The sequence below is a fragment of the Silurus aristotelis genome (genome assembly GCF_946808225.1).
Source record: "Silurus aristotelis genome assembly, chromosome: 9".
Taxonomy (NCBI): domain Eukaryota; kingdom Metazoa; phylum Chordata; class Actinopteri; order Siluriformes; family Siluridae; genus Silurus; species Silurus aristotelis.
Genome location: NC_139582.1, coordinates 14,112,253 through 14,133,255, shown reverse-complemented (window position 1 = coordinate 14,133,255; position 21,003 = coordinate 14,112,253). Strand labels below are relative to the sequence as shown.

Below are 21,003 nucleotides of genomic sequence, written 5' to 3'. Positions count from 1 at the left end.
AAGTAAACATTTTGTCATCAAAGTTGATGTGTCAGAAGCAGGAAAAAGCATATGGAGTTGAACGAGTTTGACAATAGCTAAATTGTGATAACTAGGTGACTGGGTCAGAGCATCTCCAAAACTGCAGCCCTTGTTGGATGTCCATAGTCTGCAGTGGCCAGTATTCATCAAAAGTGGTCCAAGGAAGGAACAGTGGTAAACCAGTGAAAGGTTCATGGGCAGCTATGGATCTTAGCTGCATGTGGTGAGCGAAGGCTGGTTCGTGTGTTCCGATTCACCAAACGAGCTCCTGTAGCTCAAATTGCTAAACAAGTTAATGCTGGTAATGCTCAATGGGTCAGGACTGCTTTGGCAGAAAAAGGTTGTCATTGTATTTGTTGCTTAGTACAGATACACAACAACGAAATGCAGTTTAGCATCTACTAAAAGTGCAAATAGTGGCAATTGTGCAAATTACCTACAAGTGCAGGTAAATATGTAAGTATATGTACATCATGTAAATATGTACATTTGTGTGTGTGTGTGTGTGCGTGTGTGTGGGTGTAAACATATGTACAGTGAATAAATATAAAGGCTATAGTAGTGAAGAGATGTGTAGACACTGTTGAAAATTACAAGTAAATGGTTACAAGGCTATGGCATTGAAAAAAACATATGCAAGCTGAATAAACATGTCCACTAAATATATTTATGCATGAATGTGAAATTAGGCAGGATGTACAGTAAGGTATATATAGATGCACATAAATAAAATAGTAGTGCTGATGTATGTAAGGCACAATATGTAATATGTACATTGTACCAGCTCGTTCTGATGGATACTATGTTCCAGTATCTCATTCTTGATGGAAGGAGGTTAAACAGTTCATGACTGGGATGTGAAGAGTCCTTGATGATGTTGTTCTGTGCAAACATCTGCTGTGGTACAGGTGCTTAATGGCAGGTAGTTGGGTGCCAGTGATGCGTTGGGCGATTTTAACAACCGTTTTCAGGGCTTACGTTCACACACAGTGGAGCCTCCATACCATACACTGATGGAGTTGGTCAGGATGCTCTCGAGTAGGGAGCAGGTTGAGAAAAGTTTGAAAAGGTAGAGTTACATGTTGGATAGAAGGGGAATGAAAGTCAGTAGGAGTTAGACAGAATATATGCGTGTAAATGAGAGGGAGGGCAGTGGAGTGGAGCAGTTGCAGGGAGAAGAGGTGGTGAAGATAAAGTACCTGTGCAAAGTGGTCAACTGTGCAAAGTAATGGAGAGTGTGTTAGAGAAGTGAAGAAATTAGTGTAGGCAGGGTGGAGTAGGTGGAGAAGAGTGGCAGGAGTGATTTATGATAAAAGGGTATCTGCAAGAATAAGAGGAAACTTTCATAGGACTGTGGTGAGACCTGCAATGTTGTATGATTTAGAGACAGTGCCATTGACTAAAAGACAGGAGGTGGAGCTGGATATGGCAGAGTTAAAAATGCTGAGATTGTCATTGGGAGTGACGAAAATAGACAGGATTAGAAATAAGTTTTTTAGAGGGACCACACATGTGGGACATTTTGTAGACTTGGTGAGGGAGGCGAGATTGAGATGTTTTGGTCCATGCAAATAAGGGACATGGAGTACATCTGTAGAAAGATGCTGAGGATGAAGCCACAAGACAGGAGGAAAAGAAAAAAAAAACAAGGGTAGGTTTATGGATGTGATGAGGGAAGACATACAGGTGATTGGTTTCACAATTGATCAGTAATATTACGAATAAAAAAAAAATATTTTAGTGTGTATTAAGATTGTAATAGTAAAAAGTCACGAGAGGCACACACTACTGTATAAATCCAGGTCAGGTTCAACTGGCAACATGGGAACAGTTTAGTCTGCAATATTTTTTCTGTTTATATTTACATTGAGTTGGGTCACAATGAAAAGGATAAGATAAGAAAATAAAAGGATGTGATATTTCTTTGCACAATGTTAATCCATATTATACATTAATGAATTTGAATGATATAAGTTAGGGTATTAGTTCAGAAAACATGGGATGCACAAACTTTTACTCTTTACCCATACATGGGGAAGCTTCTAAATAATTACCCATTGCTCTCTCTCTCTCTCTCTCTCTCTCTCTCTCTCTCTCTCTCTCTCTCTCTCTCTCTCTCTCTCGTTTTTTTTTTTCTCAAACACACACACACACACACACACACACACACACACACACACACACACACACACACACACACACACACACACACACACTCACCTTGTTTTGCAGCATATGCTAACATCAGAACCACCGGGTGATGACAGCAGGGGTCATAACCAGTGCATGCATATGTGTGTATATGTGTGTGTGTGTGTTTGTGTGTGTGTTTGTGTGTGTGTTTTTAGAAACCATCTGAGCTCCAGCAGATTTTGAAGGGTGTGTGTCATATCCTACAGTAGTTTGAGGAACTCCTTAACACACACACCGGTTTAAAAAAGAGAGATAAGAGTTTAAATTGGGCATTGAAACACCAACATAAGCCCTATTCGGACGGGACTAGTTTTACAGGGGGTCGTTAGAGAAACTTCTGTTTCACAGACTTGAGCCTTATTTGGACGGGACTAGTTTTACAGGGGGTCATTAGATAAATTTCTGTTTCACAGACGTTCTTTGTGATTTGCCATGTCTGTCCAAAATTTCCAGAGCAAATTACCTACTGTTTTTCAGCAAACTCGGCGGTCCTCTGAGAAATCTAATCCCGTCCGAATGTGAATGTCTGTGATTGCCGAAAATGTTTTTTCCAAAACGCGTTTTCTTGTGTGTTTTGGTCAACGTGAACTACCGTACTAACCCTAGCGCGCCAGTATTAAAGTTTCTGCTTTCTTTTTTGCCGCCATTTTAATATTGATCGGTCATATGACCATACGCAATCCACGCATCCTGGATATGTGGTCTTGTGCAACGCCCACATGTAAAACACAGACACTCCTACTTAATAAACACGGAGATGTTAGTCCCGTCCGAATCCATACATGAAATGACAGACGTCGGATGAAAAAAATTCTAACTCAAACGTCGTTTGGAAAACTAGTCTTGCCGAAAAGAGCTATAGAAAAAAATATGCACTTTAACACAGAGACAGCTGAACTCTGTCGACTGCTGGCGAGAGTAATCTCAAAGTATTAAACCGCATATGCTGTCATGTTTGCCTGGTGTGCAAAATTACCAAGATTTTTTACAAACTTTTCCTATAGCTATCGTCATTGTAAGATAAAAAAAAAACATTACCACAGCAACTCTGGGTATATAAAGAAACTAAAGTTAAAGCAGTGTCACTGTGGTTACTCACTCCATACCAAAAATATTATTTGTTTTGCACATACATGAAAACACTAAAGAATATTGCTGGCATTAGCAGCTAACCAGGTAGTGGCTAGCAGCTAATGCTAGCGATATGGATTCTTTAGCGTTTTATGTCCAGCTTCAAGGATTTCTTGAAGGAGAAAATCTTGACTCGAGGGATTGAAAGAATGAAGGATAGACTGAATCAAGTCAAGTCAAGTCAAGTTTATTTGTATAGCGCTTTTCACAACAGACATTGTCTCAAAGCAGCTTTACAGAAAACAACAGTGAAGGTGAATGGTGTGCGTTTGTCCCTGATGAGCAGCCGTGGCGACAGTGGCAAGGAAAAACTCCCTTAGATGATATGAGGAAGAAACCTTGAGAGGAACCAGACTCAAAGGGGAACCCATCCTCATATGGGTGACATCAAAAGTTTGGTCATAAATCTTTCAACAATACAGAACAATTTGTGATCATCATAGATCCAGCATCAGCTTCTCCATGCCAGGGCCTTTAAACACTCGGCATCTACTTCTCCATGATCATCCATAGGTCCATAATCTTCACGAGGTGGGACGTGACTGGAGCTGGCCAAACCTCAGGAAGCCTCGGGATGGGGAGAGAAAGAGAAGCAGTGGAGAGGAATTAGCGTAGCTGCTGTTCATGATATTAACAGCACAAGTTGATAATGTGCATGTGATCAGATGTTCTGGAGCACAAGGTTGTGATGTGATGTGCGTGATGTGTGTTATGTGTAGGCTTTGCTAAAAAGATATGTTTGAATGAAGACATTTGTTAAAGTATGCTGAAATAACTAGAACAGTTAAGTAGATCATATCTTTAGAAAATTAAACATTACACACACACACACACACACACATCTGTATTACCCAAATTATGTCTTCTTCTTCTTCTTCTTCTTCTTCTTCTTCTTCTTCTGCAGCGAATCATCCGTCGGATCATCCATCTTCATAATAGTGTGTCCTCTACATCTGCCAAATTTTCAAACCAACTTCCTGCATGTCTTGTAGATTAAAAACGTATTGTAGATTAAAAACGTATCTATTTAGCAAAGCCTACACATAACATACGTCTCACATTATAACCTTGTGCTCCAGAACATCTGATCACACGCACGTTATCAACTTGTGCTGTTAATATCATGAACAGCAGCTACGCTAATTCCTCTCCACTGCTTCTCTTTCTCTCCCCATCCCGAGGCTTCCTGAGGTTTGGCCAGCTCCAGTCACGTCCCACCTCATGAAGATTATGGACTTTAAAGAAGTAGATGCAAAACTCGCAAACATCCTGAACCATCTAGAGACGTACCAGTGCCAATTGGATCCCACTGCATGTGTGGAGTTTGACATTGGACCTCCTGGAGTGTTTAAAGGCTCTGGCATGAAGAAGCTGATGCTGGATCTGTGATGATCACAAATGTTGAGCTCAGTAGCTCCTAGTTTTATACCAAAGACTGTAGAAAGAACATTTACTTATAATCTTATACTCCAGTGCTCATGTTAGTTCTCACTCTCCAGTGTTCTGTACTGTTAAAAGATTTATGATCACACTCTTGATGTCACCCAAATGAGGATGGGTTTCCCTTTTGAGTCTGGTTCCTCTCAAGGTTTCTTCCTCATAACATCTAAGGGAGTTTTTCCTTGCCACAGTCGCCATTGGCTTGCTCATCAGGGATAAATGCACACCATTCACCTTGACTGTTGATTTCTGTAAAGCTGTTTTGAGACGATGTCTGTTGTGACAAGCGCTATACAAATAAACTTGACTTGACTTGACTTCTCTCACCCCATTCATAAATCTCCTTTTTGGCCTTCCTCTTTTCTTCCTTCCTAGTGGCTCCATCCTCAGCATTTTTCTACCGATATACCCCAAGTCCCTTCTTTGCACATGTCCAAACCATCTCAATCTATCCTTCCTTTACCAGTGTCTCCAAAATGTTCTACATGGGCTGTCCCTCTAATAAACTTGTTTCTAATTCTGTCCATCCTCATCACTCCCAGTGTGAATATCAACATCTTCAACTCTTCCACCTCCAGCTCCACCTCCTGTCTTTTAGTCAATGCCACTGTCTCTAAACCATACAACAAAAACCATGTCTCTCCACAGTCCTATAAAGGTTCCCTTTTACTCTTGCAGATCACCACCTCACCACCACTCTCATTCACACACGTCTTACTCCTACTGACTTTCATCCCCCTCTCTCCAGCAACTACCTCCACCTCTCCAAGCTCTTCTCAACATGCTCCCTACTCTAACCGCAGATCATAATATTATCTGCAAACATCATAGTCCTTGGAAACTCCTGTCTGACCTTATACGTCAACCTGTCCATCACCACTGCAAATCCACAGATCCTTGATGCAATCCCTTATTCACCTTGAACCCATCTGCCATTCCTACTGGACACTTCACTGCTGTAACACTGTCTGCAAACAAGTCCTGCACCACCTCCACATACTGTACTTTTCTACTATATCTGACTTCCTCATACAACTCCTCTCTCTGCACCTTCTTGCAATTTCTCTAGATACACAAATACACAATGCAACTCCTTCTGACCTTCAGTATACTTCTCCATTAACATTGTCAAAGCAAATATTGCATCTCTAGTACTTTCCCTCAGCATGAAAACATATTATTGCTCACAGATGGTCACCTCTTCTCAACCCAACTTTCACTACTCTTTCCCATAACTTCATGGTGTGACTAATCAACTTTATACTCCTGTAGTTACTGCAGGTCTGCACATCTCTCTCATTCTTAAAAATTGGTACCAGCACAATCCTTCTCCATTCCTCAGGCATCCCCTCACCTTCCAGAATCTTGTCAAAAAATATATTTAAAAACTCCACTGTCATCTCTCCTAAACATCTCCATGCTTCTACTGGTATGTCATCTGGGCCAACTGACTTTCCACTCTTCATCCCTTTAATGGCTGCTTTCACTTCCTCCTTACTATTTCTCTCTCTCTCTCTCTCTCTCTCTCTCTCTCTCTCTCTCTCTCTCTCTCTCTCTGATTTTCCTCATTCATCAGCTTCTCAAAATAATCCTTCTCAACACACTCTCCTCAATAACACACTTCCATTTGCATCCTTTATTGCTCTGACTTGTAGGACATCTTTCCGATCTCGGTCCCTCTGCCTAGCCAATTGTTACAAATCCTTTTCTCCTTCCTTAGAGTCCAAATTCTCATACAGCTCCTCATATGCATTTTCCTTAGCTTTTGCCACATCCTACTTCACCTAATTCCACATCTCCTTGTACCCCTGCCTACTTTTCTCAGCTCTCTGCTGATCCCAATTCTTTTTCACCAAGCACTTTCTCCTTAACCCTGTGTGGCCACTTCCAACTCCACCACCATCATCAAGTTTGCTGACAACATTGTTACAACATTGTTGTGGTGGATCTGATCTCCAACACTGACGAAACGGCCTACCTAGAGGAGGTTAAAAACTTGGAGAGATGGTGCCAGGAGAACAACCTTCTCCTGAACGTCAATAAGACTAGGATTTAATAGTGGACTTTAGCACGAAACAGGAGTGGCCATACAAACCACTAAACATTAACGGGACCCCAGTGGAGAGATTGGACAGTTTCCGGTACCTAGACAAAGGCAAAGGGGCCAGGAGTGGCACTTTGGTCAAAGCTATAAAACCGGACAAAGGTCAGCAGGGTGGACCAGCTGGCAGCAGTGCAGATGTCTTGAAGAAAATCTCCAGAGGACAAAGCCTTAGAGGCTGCCACACTCTGAGTCGAGTGATCTCCGACCCCAAAAGGAGTAAAGAGACCAGAGGACTTATAAGAGGATGAAATAGCATCCACAATTCATCTGCTGAGCATCTGCTTGTTTGCCTGTAGACCTCTCCTTGGAGGGCCATAGCATACAAAAAGCTGCTCTGACTACCTTTTCCTCTTGTGGACGTAGGTGTATGTCCAGTGTTTGCACTGGATACAGTTGGTTAAGCTTTTCCTTGTCTGGTCCCTGAAAAGGAGAAGGAAAGGATGCCTGGAGCATAACAGGTCATGGGACGACCGACGGTACCTTGAAAATAACCTGATTTAGCATAGAGGATAGCAATGGCCAAGCCTGGAGTAAATTTCAGGAAAGAAGAGGCCACAAAGAGGGCCTGAAGATCCCCTACTCTTGAGAGAGGAGATGGCCAAGAGGAACACAGTCTTGAATGTAAGGAACCTTAAAGGGCACTTCAGTCAGTAGCTCATAGGGAGGCTCGACAGGGCCTCCAAGACAATGGCCAAGTCCCACGCAGGCACTCTAGAATGCACTTCATCCCCTATTAAGCCTCAGCCTCCAGGTACCACATCGACAAGCCTCAGGAACATCCTGTGAGCTGGAAGGATGTATAGATAAAAGTATACATCCTTTAGATCTGTCATGACAAACCAGTCCTCAAACCTGAATTGGGACATGACCTAATTCTGGGTCAGCATCTTGAACCTGAGTCTCAAAAGTGAGCATTTCAACTGACTTAGGGGCCCACTGAGAGTTGGCGCTGGAGCTAGCCATGCTCTGAGGCACTGAAAGTGGCAAGGTTAATGAACCAGCTCCCTGAGGGGGAGGGGTCCCCAGGTGGTCCGATATCAGGACTTTTCGTCCGAAGCCCTTCTACTGTATATACTAAGGTAAAATACCTTTGCCTTTGCACCTCACAATGCCTGGAGGTGCTGGGTTGTGGTTGGAGCTCCCCACAAGAGCAATGTGGGACATATCACTGGAATGCCGCTGACTGCTTTTTAGCCTCCTGGATTCTATTGACGACCATATTAACAGCCTCAGTGAAAGTGGGGCCAGAACCACATGGAGTGGGAGCACCCGCCTTAAAGAGTAATCCCCGGGAGCAGAGTGTTTGCATCGACATGCGAGCGCAATTTGCGCAGTCGGCTCCCTCGAGAACTGACCCAGCACGATTTTTTATTTTTTTTTATTTACCACTTACCATAAATACAATATACACACACAGAGCACTTCCTGAACCAATAGAAGCTAATGCCGGTTTCACTCCATGTGCTTTTATAGCTTCCTGGTCATGACGTCACCCTGCCAATGACACCGTGCTTTCCATTGGACCGATTACATATGTGATTTGGAGCATAGAGAATGTGGAAGTGTTCACAAAGCGTTTTTAACTTTAATCTTTTCTGAATCTCACACTACAGTCTTCCTCCTTCAGTTTCCATCTAATTCTTTTTTTTAATTCCTTACTCTCATACTCATCTTCTTCACCTCTATAGCCATCCTACAGACCACCATCTGATGCTGTTTATCCTTGTTAACCCCTTACAGTCTCCAATTCCTTTCAATTTGCATCTCCTGCATAAAATGTAGTTCACCTGTGTTCACCTTCCTGTGTAAACCTCTTATATGTCACCCTATGCTCCTCCTTCACTCTGGTCACTCTTTTCCTTGCTTAGCCCCAGGACAGAGAACGTCTCTAGGTTATGTATGTAACCCTAGTGCCTGAGGGAACACTGCATCACAATACTTTAGGAATGCTTCCGCGTTGTCCATACTCTATCACGTGATAAATCCGGCCAGCGGAGAGAAACGTTGCCACCTGCAGGGTGACATCATGACCAGGAAGCATAAAACGTGCATGCTGTGCTTGCACTGGACACAGCTGGTTTAATTTCTCCTGGACAGGGGCTTGAAAAGGAGAAGGATAGAATGCCTGCAACATGACAGGTCGTGGGGGAACAGATGGCACCTTAGGTACATATCCCCGTCTGGGTAAAGAAAGTCACTGGCCATGCTGGGAGTAAACTCCAGAAGCGATGGGGCCATGGGGAGAGCCAGAAGATCCCTGACCCTCTTCAGGGAGGATATAACCAGAAGAAATGCAGTCTTAACTGACAAAAACCTAAGGGCCACCTCGGGCAATACCTTGAAGGGGGGCTTTGACAGAGCCTCCAACACGATGGCCAAGTCCCACATAGTTAGGCATCACCAAAGGGTGTTTACCGAGCTACTGCTCAGCAAGCGGAGCACAATAAGCTGCGATAGTGGACATGTAACTTTTTAGGGTCAATGAAGACAACCCAGAGGCCAACTGCTCCTGCAGGAACTCCAGCACTGAACCAACCGGGCAGTTAACTGGATCCAATTGTTGGTTTCCACTACCTTGTTAGAGAAAGCAGCTGCTAGGAACTGTGCCCCCTCAGGGGCCATAGTCTCCATATCTCTGGGCGGGGGTGAACCAGATGTGCCCCTGTGCCTGGGAGAGAAGATCCCTCTTGGGAGGAATTTTCCATGGAGGCTTCTTGAAGAGGGCCACCAGGTCTGCAAACTATGGTCTGGCTGGCCACAGAGGTGCCACCAGTAGGAGATGGACTCCATCCTGGGAAATTCTCTTAAGAACTTCCAGGAGCATCGCAAAAGGGGAAAAGGCATACAGGTGCAGTCTCAGCCTCGTCTGCACCATGGCGTCCAGCCCCAAGGGTGAGTGAGGGAGAACCAGAGGGGACAGTTGTCCACACGGACCAGCACATGGTGATCTCTCAGGTCTCATGACTCATGACCGCTTCCCACCCTGTGAGGGAAGCATCCGTCGTTAGCATTACGCTATGACAAGGAGCTCCGAGGACAGGGCCTTGAGACAGAAATGCAGGTTCTTTCCACACATTTAAGGCTCAAAGGGCTTGCCACAAGACCTTGATGGTAGGTACCTTGATGGAAGGTTGCCCTTGCATGAGAACCCTCTATCTCTGAGCCACCACTCGAGGGTTCTCATGTGCAGGAGGCCAAGTGGAATTACATTAGATGCTGCTGCCATGAGCTTAAGCAGCCTCTGGAACTACTTCACAGTGAGTGACTGGCGGGAGACAACTGTGCCCACATGATGGTTGAGTCCCACACTATGCCTTAGAATGTGATTCTCTGTACTGGAGAAAGCACACTTTTCTTCCCGTTTAGTCTTAACCCCAGTTCCTTCATACAGGCGAGAATGACATCTCGATGCCAGACTGCCAAAAGCTCTGATTGAACTTATATTAACCAATCATCTATATAGTTCAAAATGAGGATGCCCTGGAGTCTTAGCAGGGTCAAAACCACATTCGTGAACTTTGTAAAGGTGCGTGGGTGAGAGTGCAAGGCCGAACGAGAGGACCCAATATTGGTCAGCCTGGCCCCAAAAGCAAACCTCAGGAACCTCCTGTGAGAAGGAAGAATAGATATGTGGTAGTATGCTTCCTTTAGATCTATCATGACAAAGCAGTCGGAGGACTTGATCTAAAACACGACCTCTTTGAGGGTGAGCATCTTAAACCCGCAAATAGCCGCAATCACCCATCCTGCTTCTGAATAACAAATACTGGATGAAGGGCCTGACTCTCTGACTAAGGCAGGAACCATATTGATGGCCCCTTTTCCTTAGGAGAGCGCGCACTTTCTGTTCCAGGACCAGAGCCTGCATGGGTCTCACCAAAGTGGGACACACCCCATTAAAACGGGGGAGGGGGGGACCCAAACTGAATCGGGGAAGCCTTTCCTTACCGTGTGCTGGACCCACTGAGACACGTCCGGCAGGCAGGCTGCTAGAAAGTCTCTTACGGCAACTTCTTAAAGCTGGCTGCTGACCCTTCCAGAATGGCTGGTGCAATGCCCTGCAGCCGTAGATGCTCCTGAGAAGGGGTGGGTCTTCTTCTTTCACAGCGATCTTTCGGGTGGAGGTAGAAGTAGGCACCCACTGGAGGGAGGCTGCGCCCTGAAGCACATCTTGTAGCAAAGCTAACAGCCTGGCCTCCTGGTGGTGCTGAGGAGGGACGGGCACTGTGTAACGAGGTGTACACCGCCCTCCTTGATATAGGCTGCTCTGATTGTCAGGGCCTCTGCACCACAGCCCGTTTGTTCGAGGAGAGGAACACCCTCAGGTCAGCCGTCCTTCGGTTTGGGCCTAGACTTTTGGGATTTGCGATGCTCGGCTGTGCCGGCAGGACGGTACCACTGGAACGCTGCCAATTGCTTTTTTGACTTCTGAAACCTTTTGACGACCGTACCGACGGCGTCGCCGAACAGGCCAGAAGTAGCTACCGGGGCATTCAACAGAAAAGCCCTGTCCCTGTCGGGAATCTCTGACTGGGTGAGCCACAGAAAGGCATCTAAACTGACATAGTTAGTCTACTAAAGCTGACATGGACTAGCCCTAGAGCTGAAACCCTCGTCCATCTCTAACAGTAGGTTGGCCTGGTATGCATGCAACACCCTAATCATGTGGAGGCAACCCACGGCCTGACCTACTGCCATGTAAGCCTTGCCTACTAACGCTGAAGTGGCTCTCAACAGCTTTTAGTAGGCAATACTGGGGCCTTAAGTGATGCTGCACCTGGGGAGAGGTAGTCGGCTAGTGTCTCTTCAACCCTGGGCATCGTCCTATAGCCGCACTCCTTAAACCCTACTTCATTTGCATACGGTGAGGATCGTGGGGAGAAGGTATATGGGGTCTCCCAGGACCTGGACACCTTGGTGTGCAGCTTTGGGAAAAATGGTAGGCCCCCGCATTGGAAAATGTGATGCGGGGGTCAGGAAATGCTCATCCAGCTTACTGGTAGTGCACTGCTTTCGCTTCTCGTCTTCTTGGAGCATGCGCATACCCATGTGGCTACAGCGTGAACAATCGTCTCCCTCGAGCGCCGACTAAACATGCTTTACTCCTAAGCAAACAACCCATCGATTATAAAACGGGGGCAAGGAGAGACACCGTATGGAAGTTTTGTTTGCTTTGAGCCATTGCTTGCACACAAAGAGCTTACCTGAACAAATAGAAGCTAGCTTTGCTCCACTGCTCATGCATTTTGTAGCTTCCTGGTTCATGACGTCACCCTGCTGGTTACATCACAACTTGCCAGTGGCTGGATTTCATAAGTGATTCAGAGCGTGAGCAACGTGGAGGCATTCCCAAAGCGGTATGATGCAGTTTGAGTTCCAGAAGCAGAACCTTTTATGTTTTCATCTTTCCCTCCCCAGTTCTTTTGTACAACTAAATAATTTCCCAGAAACAGTACAAGATATTTTAAACCTTCTTTTTTTCCAAAGTGGATCCCCCAGAGAGTTTTGGCACATCAGATGAGCACTGGCCAACTAAAAGGGCTTTAATTTTGTCCCAGTTATTTTTGCTGAGGAAATAATTCCAAAGTCTGAAACATTAAGTAATGTGTTAACAGCTCTCTGTTAATTAATCATTATCATGACATAATCAGCAAAAGCTGACAGAGGGTTTGTTTCTTAGTTTATTTAAGTAAAGTTTCATTCCCTTGCCTTATTTCCCTGAACATTTTGAAACAGGCACATTAGCCACCAATAAACCTCTGCAATGTCATGAAATAAAGGAGAGCCAAGCTCACATTCAAACTCCACATAGAAGAGCATCTATAGCGTCTAGGTCTATAGTGTAAATGCATTTACAAAATGACAAATCTGTCTCCATAACCCCTGTCCTCTACATTTGCCTTTTTCAAACCAACTATCAGGCATCCTCTCACCTTCCAAAATCTTGCTGAACAACTTGGTTAAAATCTCCACTGATATCTCTCCTAAACATCTCAAATTCAATTCAATTCAATTCATTTTTATTTGTATAGCACTTTTAACAATGAACATTGTCTCAAAGAGCTTTACACAGATAATGTGGTGATTAAAAATTAATATGTTCTTTATAAGTAAGTTTGTCCCTGATGAGCAAGCCGGTGGCGACTGTGGCAAGCAAAAACTCCCCGAGATGGCGATAGGAAGGAATCCATCCTCAAAGATTCCCTTCTTACTCAAAAATATCATGGAACCTCCCAAGGTGTTGATGAGAAACCGTCCTAAGCTGCACAGAGTGGCCTCCAGTTGAAGAGAACACTATCCAGAGGCAGGCCTGGACGAAGTGGGAAGAGCTACGAAGGGGAGAGGGGCAGAAACAGTGGTCACTGGAGCCTCAGAAACATGTTTAACCGAGAGAGAGAGAGAGAGAGAGAGAGAGAAGAGGGTGACAGGAAGAGAAGGATATGGATTATTAAGTGTCCCTTATTGTTGTATGAAAGTTAATGTCACTGTGCAGTTTGGACTCCGGCAAGACTAAATATGGCAGCATAACTAAAAATGAGAACCAGAAGGTAACACAGACATAAGGGATCTCTGGGATAAGAGACAACCCACCACACCACCGTCAACAAACCTGAGTGAACGTGTGAATGTGAGGGGACAACAGCATACAAATATCCCAGTTCACCAAACACTCTATATCCATGTTCCCTCCAGATCTGAGCCTTTACCTAAGAAAAAAATCTACTAAATCTGACTAAATAAATACGTTTTCAACCTCAACTTGAACACTGAGACTGTGTCTGAGTTCCAAACATTGGTTGGAAGGCTGTTCCATAACTGTGGGGCTTTATAAGAGAAAGATCTACCCCCTGCTGTAGTCTTCATTATTTGAGGAACCAACAGATAGCCAGCACCTTTTGATCTAAGTAGGCGTGGAGGATCATACTGGTACAGAAGTTCACTCAGATACTGTGGTGCGAGACCGTTAAGTGCTTTATACGTCAGTAGTAATATTTTATAATCAATGCGAGATTTCATTGGGAGCCAGTGTAGACTGATTAAAACAGGGGTGATGTGGTCATATTTCCTAGATCTAGTGAGGACACTTGCTGCTGCATTCTGAACTTACTGAAGCTTATTTATGCACTTACTCGCACACCCAGACAGTAAAGCATGCGCTGGACAACTAGCACAGGTTTTCACTGACATTTTCAAACTGTCACTGGCCCAAGCCACGGTTCCTACATGCCTGAAGACCACAACCGTCATACCTGTGCCTAAGCACTCAGCTGCCGAATGCCTAAATGACTTTCACCCAATTCCAATTCAAGGCAACTTGCTGCACAGCTTTTTTGAGTTTACTCAACTTTGGACCAAGTTGTTCATTCAACCCAAATCACTGAGTAAAGTCACATATCTCTTTTTTGTTCAGCTAACAGTGTATTGTTCACTCAACTCAAATCACAGTAAAGTCACATATCTGTTTTTTGTTTAGCTAACACAGTTTTTCTAGTTAGAATTACTTTATTTTCCAATGTGTCCCAATAAATTATGTGAACATTTTTCTGAGTTTTATGGACAAAGATGTTTTGTTAGCATTTACACAATGTTATAAAATAAAACTATAACTGCCGACTTTAAGTTTTGTTTGTTTATTATCTTGAATGTCTTGAATACAAACAAGGTCAAACAATAGCCATAACAGAAAAAAAAGAAAGTCAAAATACAAATCCTGGAAAAATGTCAATCAATAAAATTCTGAAGATAATTGAAGATTCACTTTTAACCTTTTAACGTGTAAACGCTTTGACTCTATTCCTCAGATGCTTAAAACATTAAAACACCAATAAACATGTAAAATAAAACATTCAACACTGTCAACAATGTCAACACGTACCTTACAAAATACACTGCAATTTTCTTTTAAATAAATTAGTACAAATATAAATGAAATTCAAATAAAATAACAAATAAAATGGCACAATAATCTGAAAAGATGAAAAATAAACGCACAATCAACAACAAAACAAATTAAATAAAAATGACATTGTAAGACATTATATTCACATTTCAACAACTCAGTTTAACAATTTATTTTATTAATTAACATTTTAACATTAAGATGCTAATATTTGTTTAATTCAAAAGATGCTCACACCAAAATGTCAACATTCCCAGTAAGAGTTTACTTTTCACGGACTGTACCTTTGTAGAGCAGTAAGCCCCATTTTCATAACACCAAAAAACGAACATTTTTAAAACAGCCTTAAAACATTTTCAAACATAGTTCAACAATTCACAGTTCAACAACGTTTACAGGACGAGCGTAGTTTTCAAAGACTGTACCCTTGCAGAGCATCGAGTGCCCATTTCCATAAACACCTTCTCAATTACCTCAAAAGTATATTTGAGTTATTTTGGATATTCTTGTAAGATAAGATTTGAGTGCACTTCGGGTTTTAAAGGTGCAAATACAGTTGTCATAACAATTCCAATTTACTTGTCCTCCATGTCGCAGCCTTGTGTGTTTTAGAAGAACATTTTGAGAAGAGTGGGCAAATTTGCAAATTTTACATTGCATGCTGAGCTCTGAAACCAGAAACCCCAGTAAATAGGCTGTATATATGTTTGTGCCTATTGCTGACCAATGTATGTTATGAAATATCTATACAAGAAATATCTATAGAGAAACATCTATAAAATATTACCAGTATATGGGTCAAAACACTACACTGGTCTAGGTCTGTTGGTAACATGGAAAATTAATCAGCATCACAAACACCAGCATTTTTTTTTCTTTTTTAAAAACCATCATGTGAATTCTTAAAACATAATAAAAGTTTAACTTGCATAAAAATACTGGTGTTCTTGTGATAAAGATTTATTGTTTATGTTACCAAAAGGCCTAGACCAGTATTGCATTTTGACCTATTCCTTAGTGCTACTTACGACTTAAGACTTGTGTTTAATGCTAGAGCAGGGGTCGGCAACACGCGGCTCCGGAGCCGCATGCGGCTCTTTCATCCCTCTTCTGCGGCTCCCTGTGGCTTTGGAAAATAAATAATGAGTATTTAATTAAAATGTATTTTATTTTAGTTCATTAGTTTTTAAAATGTAATTCTACATTTGAAGATTTTGGTGATCTTGTAAAAATCTAAATAAAACATGTTAAAGTTTTTTGTCGCTCTTCATATGCATCACAACCGCTAATGTGCGACACCCACCGGCACGCGACTTCTTAAACTTTGGTTGACGGCACACAAAAGAGCACGGCATTTTTGGTTTGCTGCCGGTGGATCATTTATGTTCGGCGTTCTTTTCATAAATACAAGAAGGACTCAAATAGACATTGATTATTTTACTTGAAAGTAACCTTCAACCCAATGTCTTTTTTTAAGAAGTTCAAAAATTTTTTGTTGCATGCAGAAATGTAATTTCATTCTCTCTGCAGTTCATTGATTTCATAAATGCAACACATTATGGTTTGATTATACATAGCATAAAGGCAAAAAAAAAAAAACATTACATGTAGTGTTATTTCAATTTAAATGTCAAAAGGGTTTTGTGGCTCCCAGTGTTTTCTTTTCTGTGGGAAACAGGTCCAAATTGCTCTTTGTGTGGTGAAGGTTGCCGACCCCTGTGCTAGAGTGAAATTAGTTTTCTGCGCTTTGTCACCACGATCAGGCCATTCTGTGTAACAGCAGCAGCTCTTGACAGTAATCTAAAATTTTAAATATCTAACTGGATGGCCTGTTGTTGCATCATGGGTGATGGGCAAAAATTTATTGCAATTTGTATCATGCCCATTGTAAAAGAAGAGTTTTAAGCGCATTACACCGAGTCTATGCCAAACACGACAGCGATACGACAAAAGACAATAAACCCATTAAATACAAGACATTTGTAGGGATCCATTGATTTAAAACACACAATTGTGCTTTATACTGGCATTAAAAACTCTAACAAGAGTATATATTTGCATGTCGCGATGTTTTACAAACAATATAATAAATGTAATAAAATGAATAAAGACACTTACTTTAATAAACGATGAAGTTTGAGTCGATTAGTTTGTCATGATCTCCTGCCCGCACATTTTTTCTGATAACTGTGGTAAATAAAGCCATTGCAAACCATGAAGTTAGATTTGCAAGATATAAAACTGGGATTGCGACATATTTTCACCTTGATAAGAACGTTCATGCAGAGCCGGCGCCAGACCATAACTAACTAACTAATCAGCAACAATAACTTGCAAAAACGAGGCATAAAAATCCAATACAGTGCAAGGGCACATACATACAACTAGTACACACTGTCAGCTCATTTACCGTAAAGAAAATCACAAAATAATTACGGTATCCAGCGTTCACAAACGCTTCCACACGGATTGTGCCAAAATTAATTAATTAATATTAGAATCAGCTTTTATGCTTACTCAAGCCAGTCTCGATTAATGTACCAACTAGACAAAAAAAAAGCAAGTTTTTGTTTTGCCACTGAACATGCGTGCAGAGTACTGTTTTAAATTTTTTTATTAGATTGATCGATCCCGAGATCATCCACGGCCTGTAGATTTGAAAATTCCACCTCGGCTCCATTAGTCCCAGTTTCCGGGTTTGTGCTAACAGGTGTTTCCGTGATGTCAGATGGAATAGGCGTGAGAGAGGTGCTGGCTTAGAAGGCTGAGTGATAGTAGTACATTCTAAATCTGAAGAAGGTCTTGCAGAAGTAAAACCGACAAGCCATTTTCTAATATCCATATTTTTTAAATGATCCTTAAAATGTTGTGTAAAAAACACGTTGCTAGCATCAAGGCTTTACTCCATGTACACATGCTAAAGATGCACTGAAACATGGCAACGCAACCAATCAGAGAAACAGGTCTCTTTTCATTAAGAATAAACACACATCAACTGTAGTTTCTCATTTTTATCAAATTAGAAATAATGAAACATTCAATAATTCATTTATTTGAATTATTCTTGATATATATTAAATGAAATAACAACTGTGTAACGCAGCACAACAACCTCTTTGGGTTGGCCCCCCTTAACGCCGGCACTGCGTTCATGCAAACTTGCTTTAAAATAATAAGCTTGACCAGTGAAACTACATTTCTTAGTTATGACTTTCGAAACCAGGTCAAAAACAATTGTACATTTTACTTGACTGATGAAGCTTGACTGATGATTAAAATGGCGCTATCATTCCATGTGCACTCCAACATCTGCCCATTATAGTGTGCCTGCTCCAACCACCAAGCCAACTTGTGTGCTTGTAAACTTATATGTGCATATCCTGTCAACATTTCAAATTAAGTTGGTCAGACAATTTTTGAACCAACTTATTTCCACTTATTAAGTCAACTTTTTTTTTTGTTTTATTGTCCAGTTAACTACTAGATATAAGTTATTCAAACTTTTTAAAGTTGAATTTTTTACAGTGCACCACCATGGTTGGCCAGATCGACAACAACGACGAATCGGCCTACAGGGAAGTGATCCGAAATCTGCCAAAATGATCCTCAACGCTACAAAGACTAAAGAGCTCATTGTGGGCTTTTGAAAATCCAACAGCAGGAGACATCTACCAGTCAACATAAATGGAACTGAGGTAGAGCGAGTTTCCAGCTTTAAGTTCCTGGGAGTTCACATCTCTGAGGATCTGTCCTGGCAGCAGAACACTTTAGCCCTGGTTAAGAAGGCACAACAACGCCTGTACTTCTTGAGAAGTCTCAAGAAATCTCATCTGTCCCCTGGGATTTTAATGAGTTTCTACACTATAGAGATCATCCTGACCAACTCCATAACTGTATGGTACAGAGGCTCCACTGTGTGTGAACGTAAAGCCCTGCAAAGGGTGGTCAAAACCGCCCAACGCATCACTTCACCACAGCAGATGCCTGCGCAGAGCTTACAACATTATTAAGGACTCTTCACATCCCAGTCACAAAATTGTAACCTCCTTCCATCAAGAAGGACAGAACCAGCAGGTTCAGGGACAGCTTTTTTTCCATCCACCATCACACTACTGAACTCTACACTACACCTCTAGACCACTAAAAACAAACAAACAAACATACAAAACGAAACACTGTATATAACCTATGTACTATACATGTACATATTACATAGTATATCTTTTTTACTCCTCATTACATCTGCACTATTTTTTATCTATATGTATCTTTATATCTCTACTGTACATTCTGCCCAACATCTCACATTCATGTATGTGTATAAAACGTGCAAATAAATATATATATATATATATATATATATATATATATATATATATATATATATATATATATATATATATATATATATATATATAGAGAGAGAGAGAGAGAGAGAGAGAGAGGACTGTTTATTTAGCTTGCATGTTTCTTAAATGCCATAATCTTGCTTCTAATATGCTAATATGCTTCATATTTATCTGCGCTTTTGCACGATTGCTACATTTTGCACTTCTGATAGATGCCAACTGCATTTTATTGCTGTGTACCTGTACAATGCAATGACAATCAAGATCTATCTATCTATCTATCTATCTATCTATCTATCTATCTATCTATCTATCTATCTATCTATCTATCTATCTATCTATCTATCTATCTATCTATCTATCTATCTATCTATCTATCTATCTATGAATGTAGAGATATGCAGAAGGCCTAATTCACTGCATTGGGAAGAAAATGAAAGCTAAATTATACCAAACATTATATTAGAATTACATTTTGGTATTGTTCCTCTCATTTATGATTTCATAATATAAAAAAAGAAATAATAATTAATAGAAAACATTCTATTGCAATTACATTTTTAGAGTTCTAATTCACTTATCATACAATTAAAAACAATCCAATCTATTGTATAATAGATTTCAATGACTAACACAGCTATTTATTGACCTCTAATGAAAGACATGAAGCTGGTCCTTTGTTTAACATTTTTTTTATAAATGCCATTTTTCCTTTTCTCATATATGGCATAGCGGGCCAAATCAAAGGTCATCACATCCCAACTTTGGCCTCCAGGCCCTAGTTTGAGCATCTTTGATCTACATCAAGTAAATTATTGCTTGCATGCTGCTCTTGCTGTTTTTGCACAACACTGTTTTTATGTTTACAAGTACACTCTTGTTTATTGTTCTCTTTTGCACATTGTACTGTATAACTTATTATACAGTATGTGTACTGGTTGGCGCTATTTTGTGGTTTTTTTTTTTTTGTATCTGTCTCACACTGTGTTATGTTGTCTGCTTGTACTGTCTTTTGTCTGCACTGTTTGCATTTGGGTTGCACACGTTGCACTTTATGTGGCGAGGACACTTACTTTAGTCCTTGCTTTCTGTTTTTTAGCTCTATGTTGTGTGATGTAGCTTTATGATGTTTTATGTAGCACCAGACTTCTGGAGAAACTTTGTCTCATTTCACTGTGTACTGCATCTGCTATATATGGTTGAAATTACAATAAAAACTTCTTGACTTGACTTCAATTGACATAACAGTAATCCATGCTCTGCAGCTCTCTTACAATATTGAGTGTATATATATATATACAGTGAGGAAAATAAGTATTTGAACATCCTGATATTTTGCAAGTTCTCCCACTTAGAAATCATGGAGGGGTCTGAAATTGTCATCGTAGGTGCATGTCCACTGTGAGAGACATAATCTAGAAAAAAAAATACAGGAATCACAATGCATGATTTTTTAACTATTTATTTGTATGATACAGCTGCAAATAAGTATTTGAACACCTGTCTATCAGCTAGAATTCTGACCCTCAAAGACCTGTTAGTCGGCCTTTAAAATGTCCACCTCCACTACATTTATTATCCTAAATTACATGCACCTGTTTGAGGTCGTTAGCTGCATAAAGACACCTGTCCACCCCATACAATCAGTAAGAATCCAACTACTAACATGGCCAAGACCAAAGAGCTGTCCAAAGACACTAGAGACAAAATTGTACACCTCCACATGGCTGGAAAGGGCTACGGGGAAATTGCCAAGCAGCTTGGTGAAAAAAGGTCCACTGTTGGAGCAATCATTAGAAAATGGAAGAAGCTAAACATGACTGTCAATCTCCCTAGGACTGGGGCTCCATGCAAGATCTCACCTC

General features: G+C 41.4%; 1 protein-coding gene across 1 annotated transcript in view; it reads left to right on the top strand.

Annotated features, from left to right (window-relative positions):
* Nucleotides 1-4,377: 4,377 nt before the first annotated feature.
* LOC310731348 (uncharacterized protein) overlaps nt 4,378-21,003 on the top strand; it is a gene marked incomplete at its 3' end in the record, with an annotated part of 62,481 nt that continues 45,855 nt past the window's right edge. Inside the window, exon 1 of the mRNA XM_083550944.1 lies at nt 4,378-4,590. Coding sequence (XP_083407070.1) covers nt 4,567-4,590 — 24 coding nt within the window. The 5' untranslated portion in view covers nt 4,378-4,566. The remainder of the gene's footprint in view (nt 4,591-21,003) is intronic.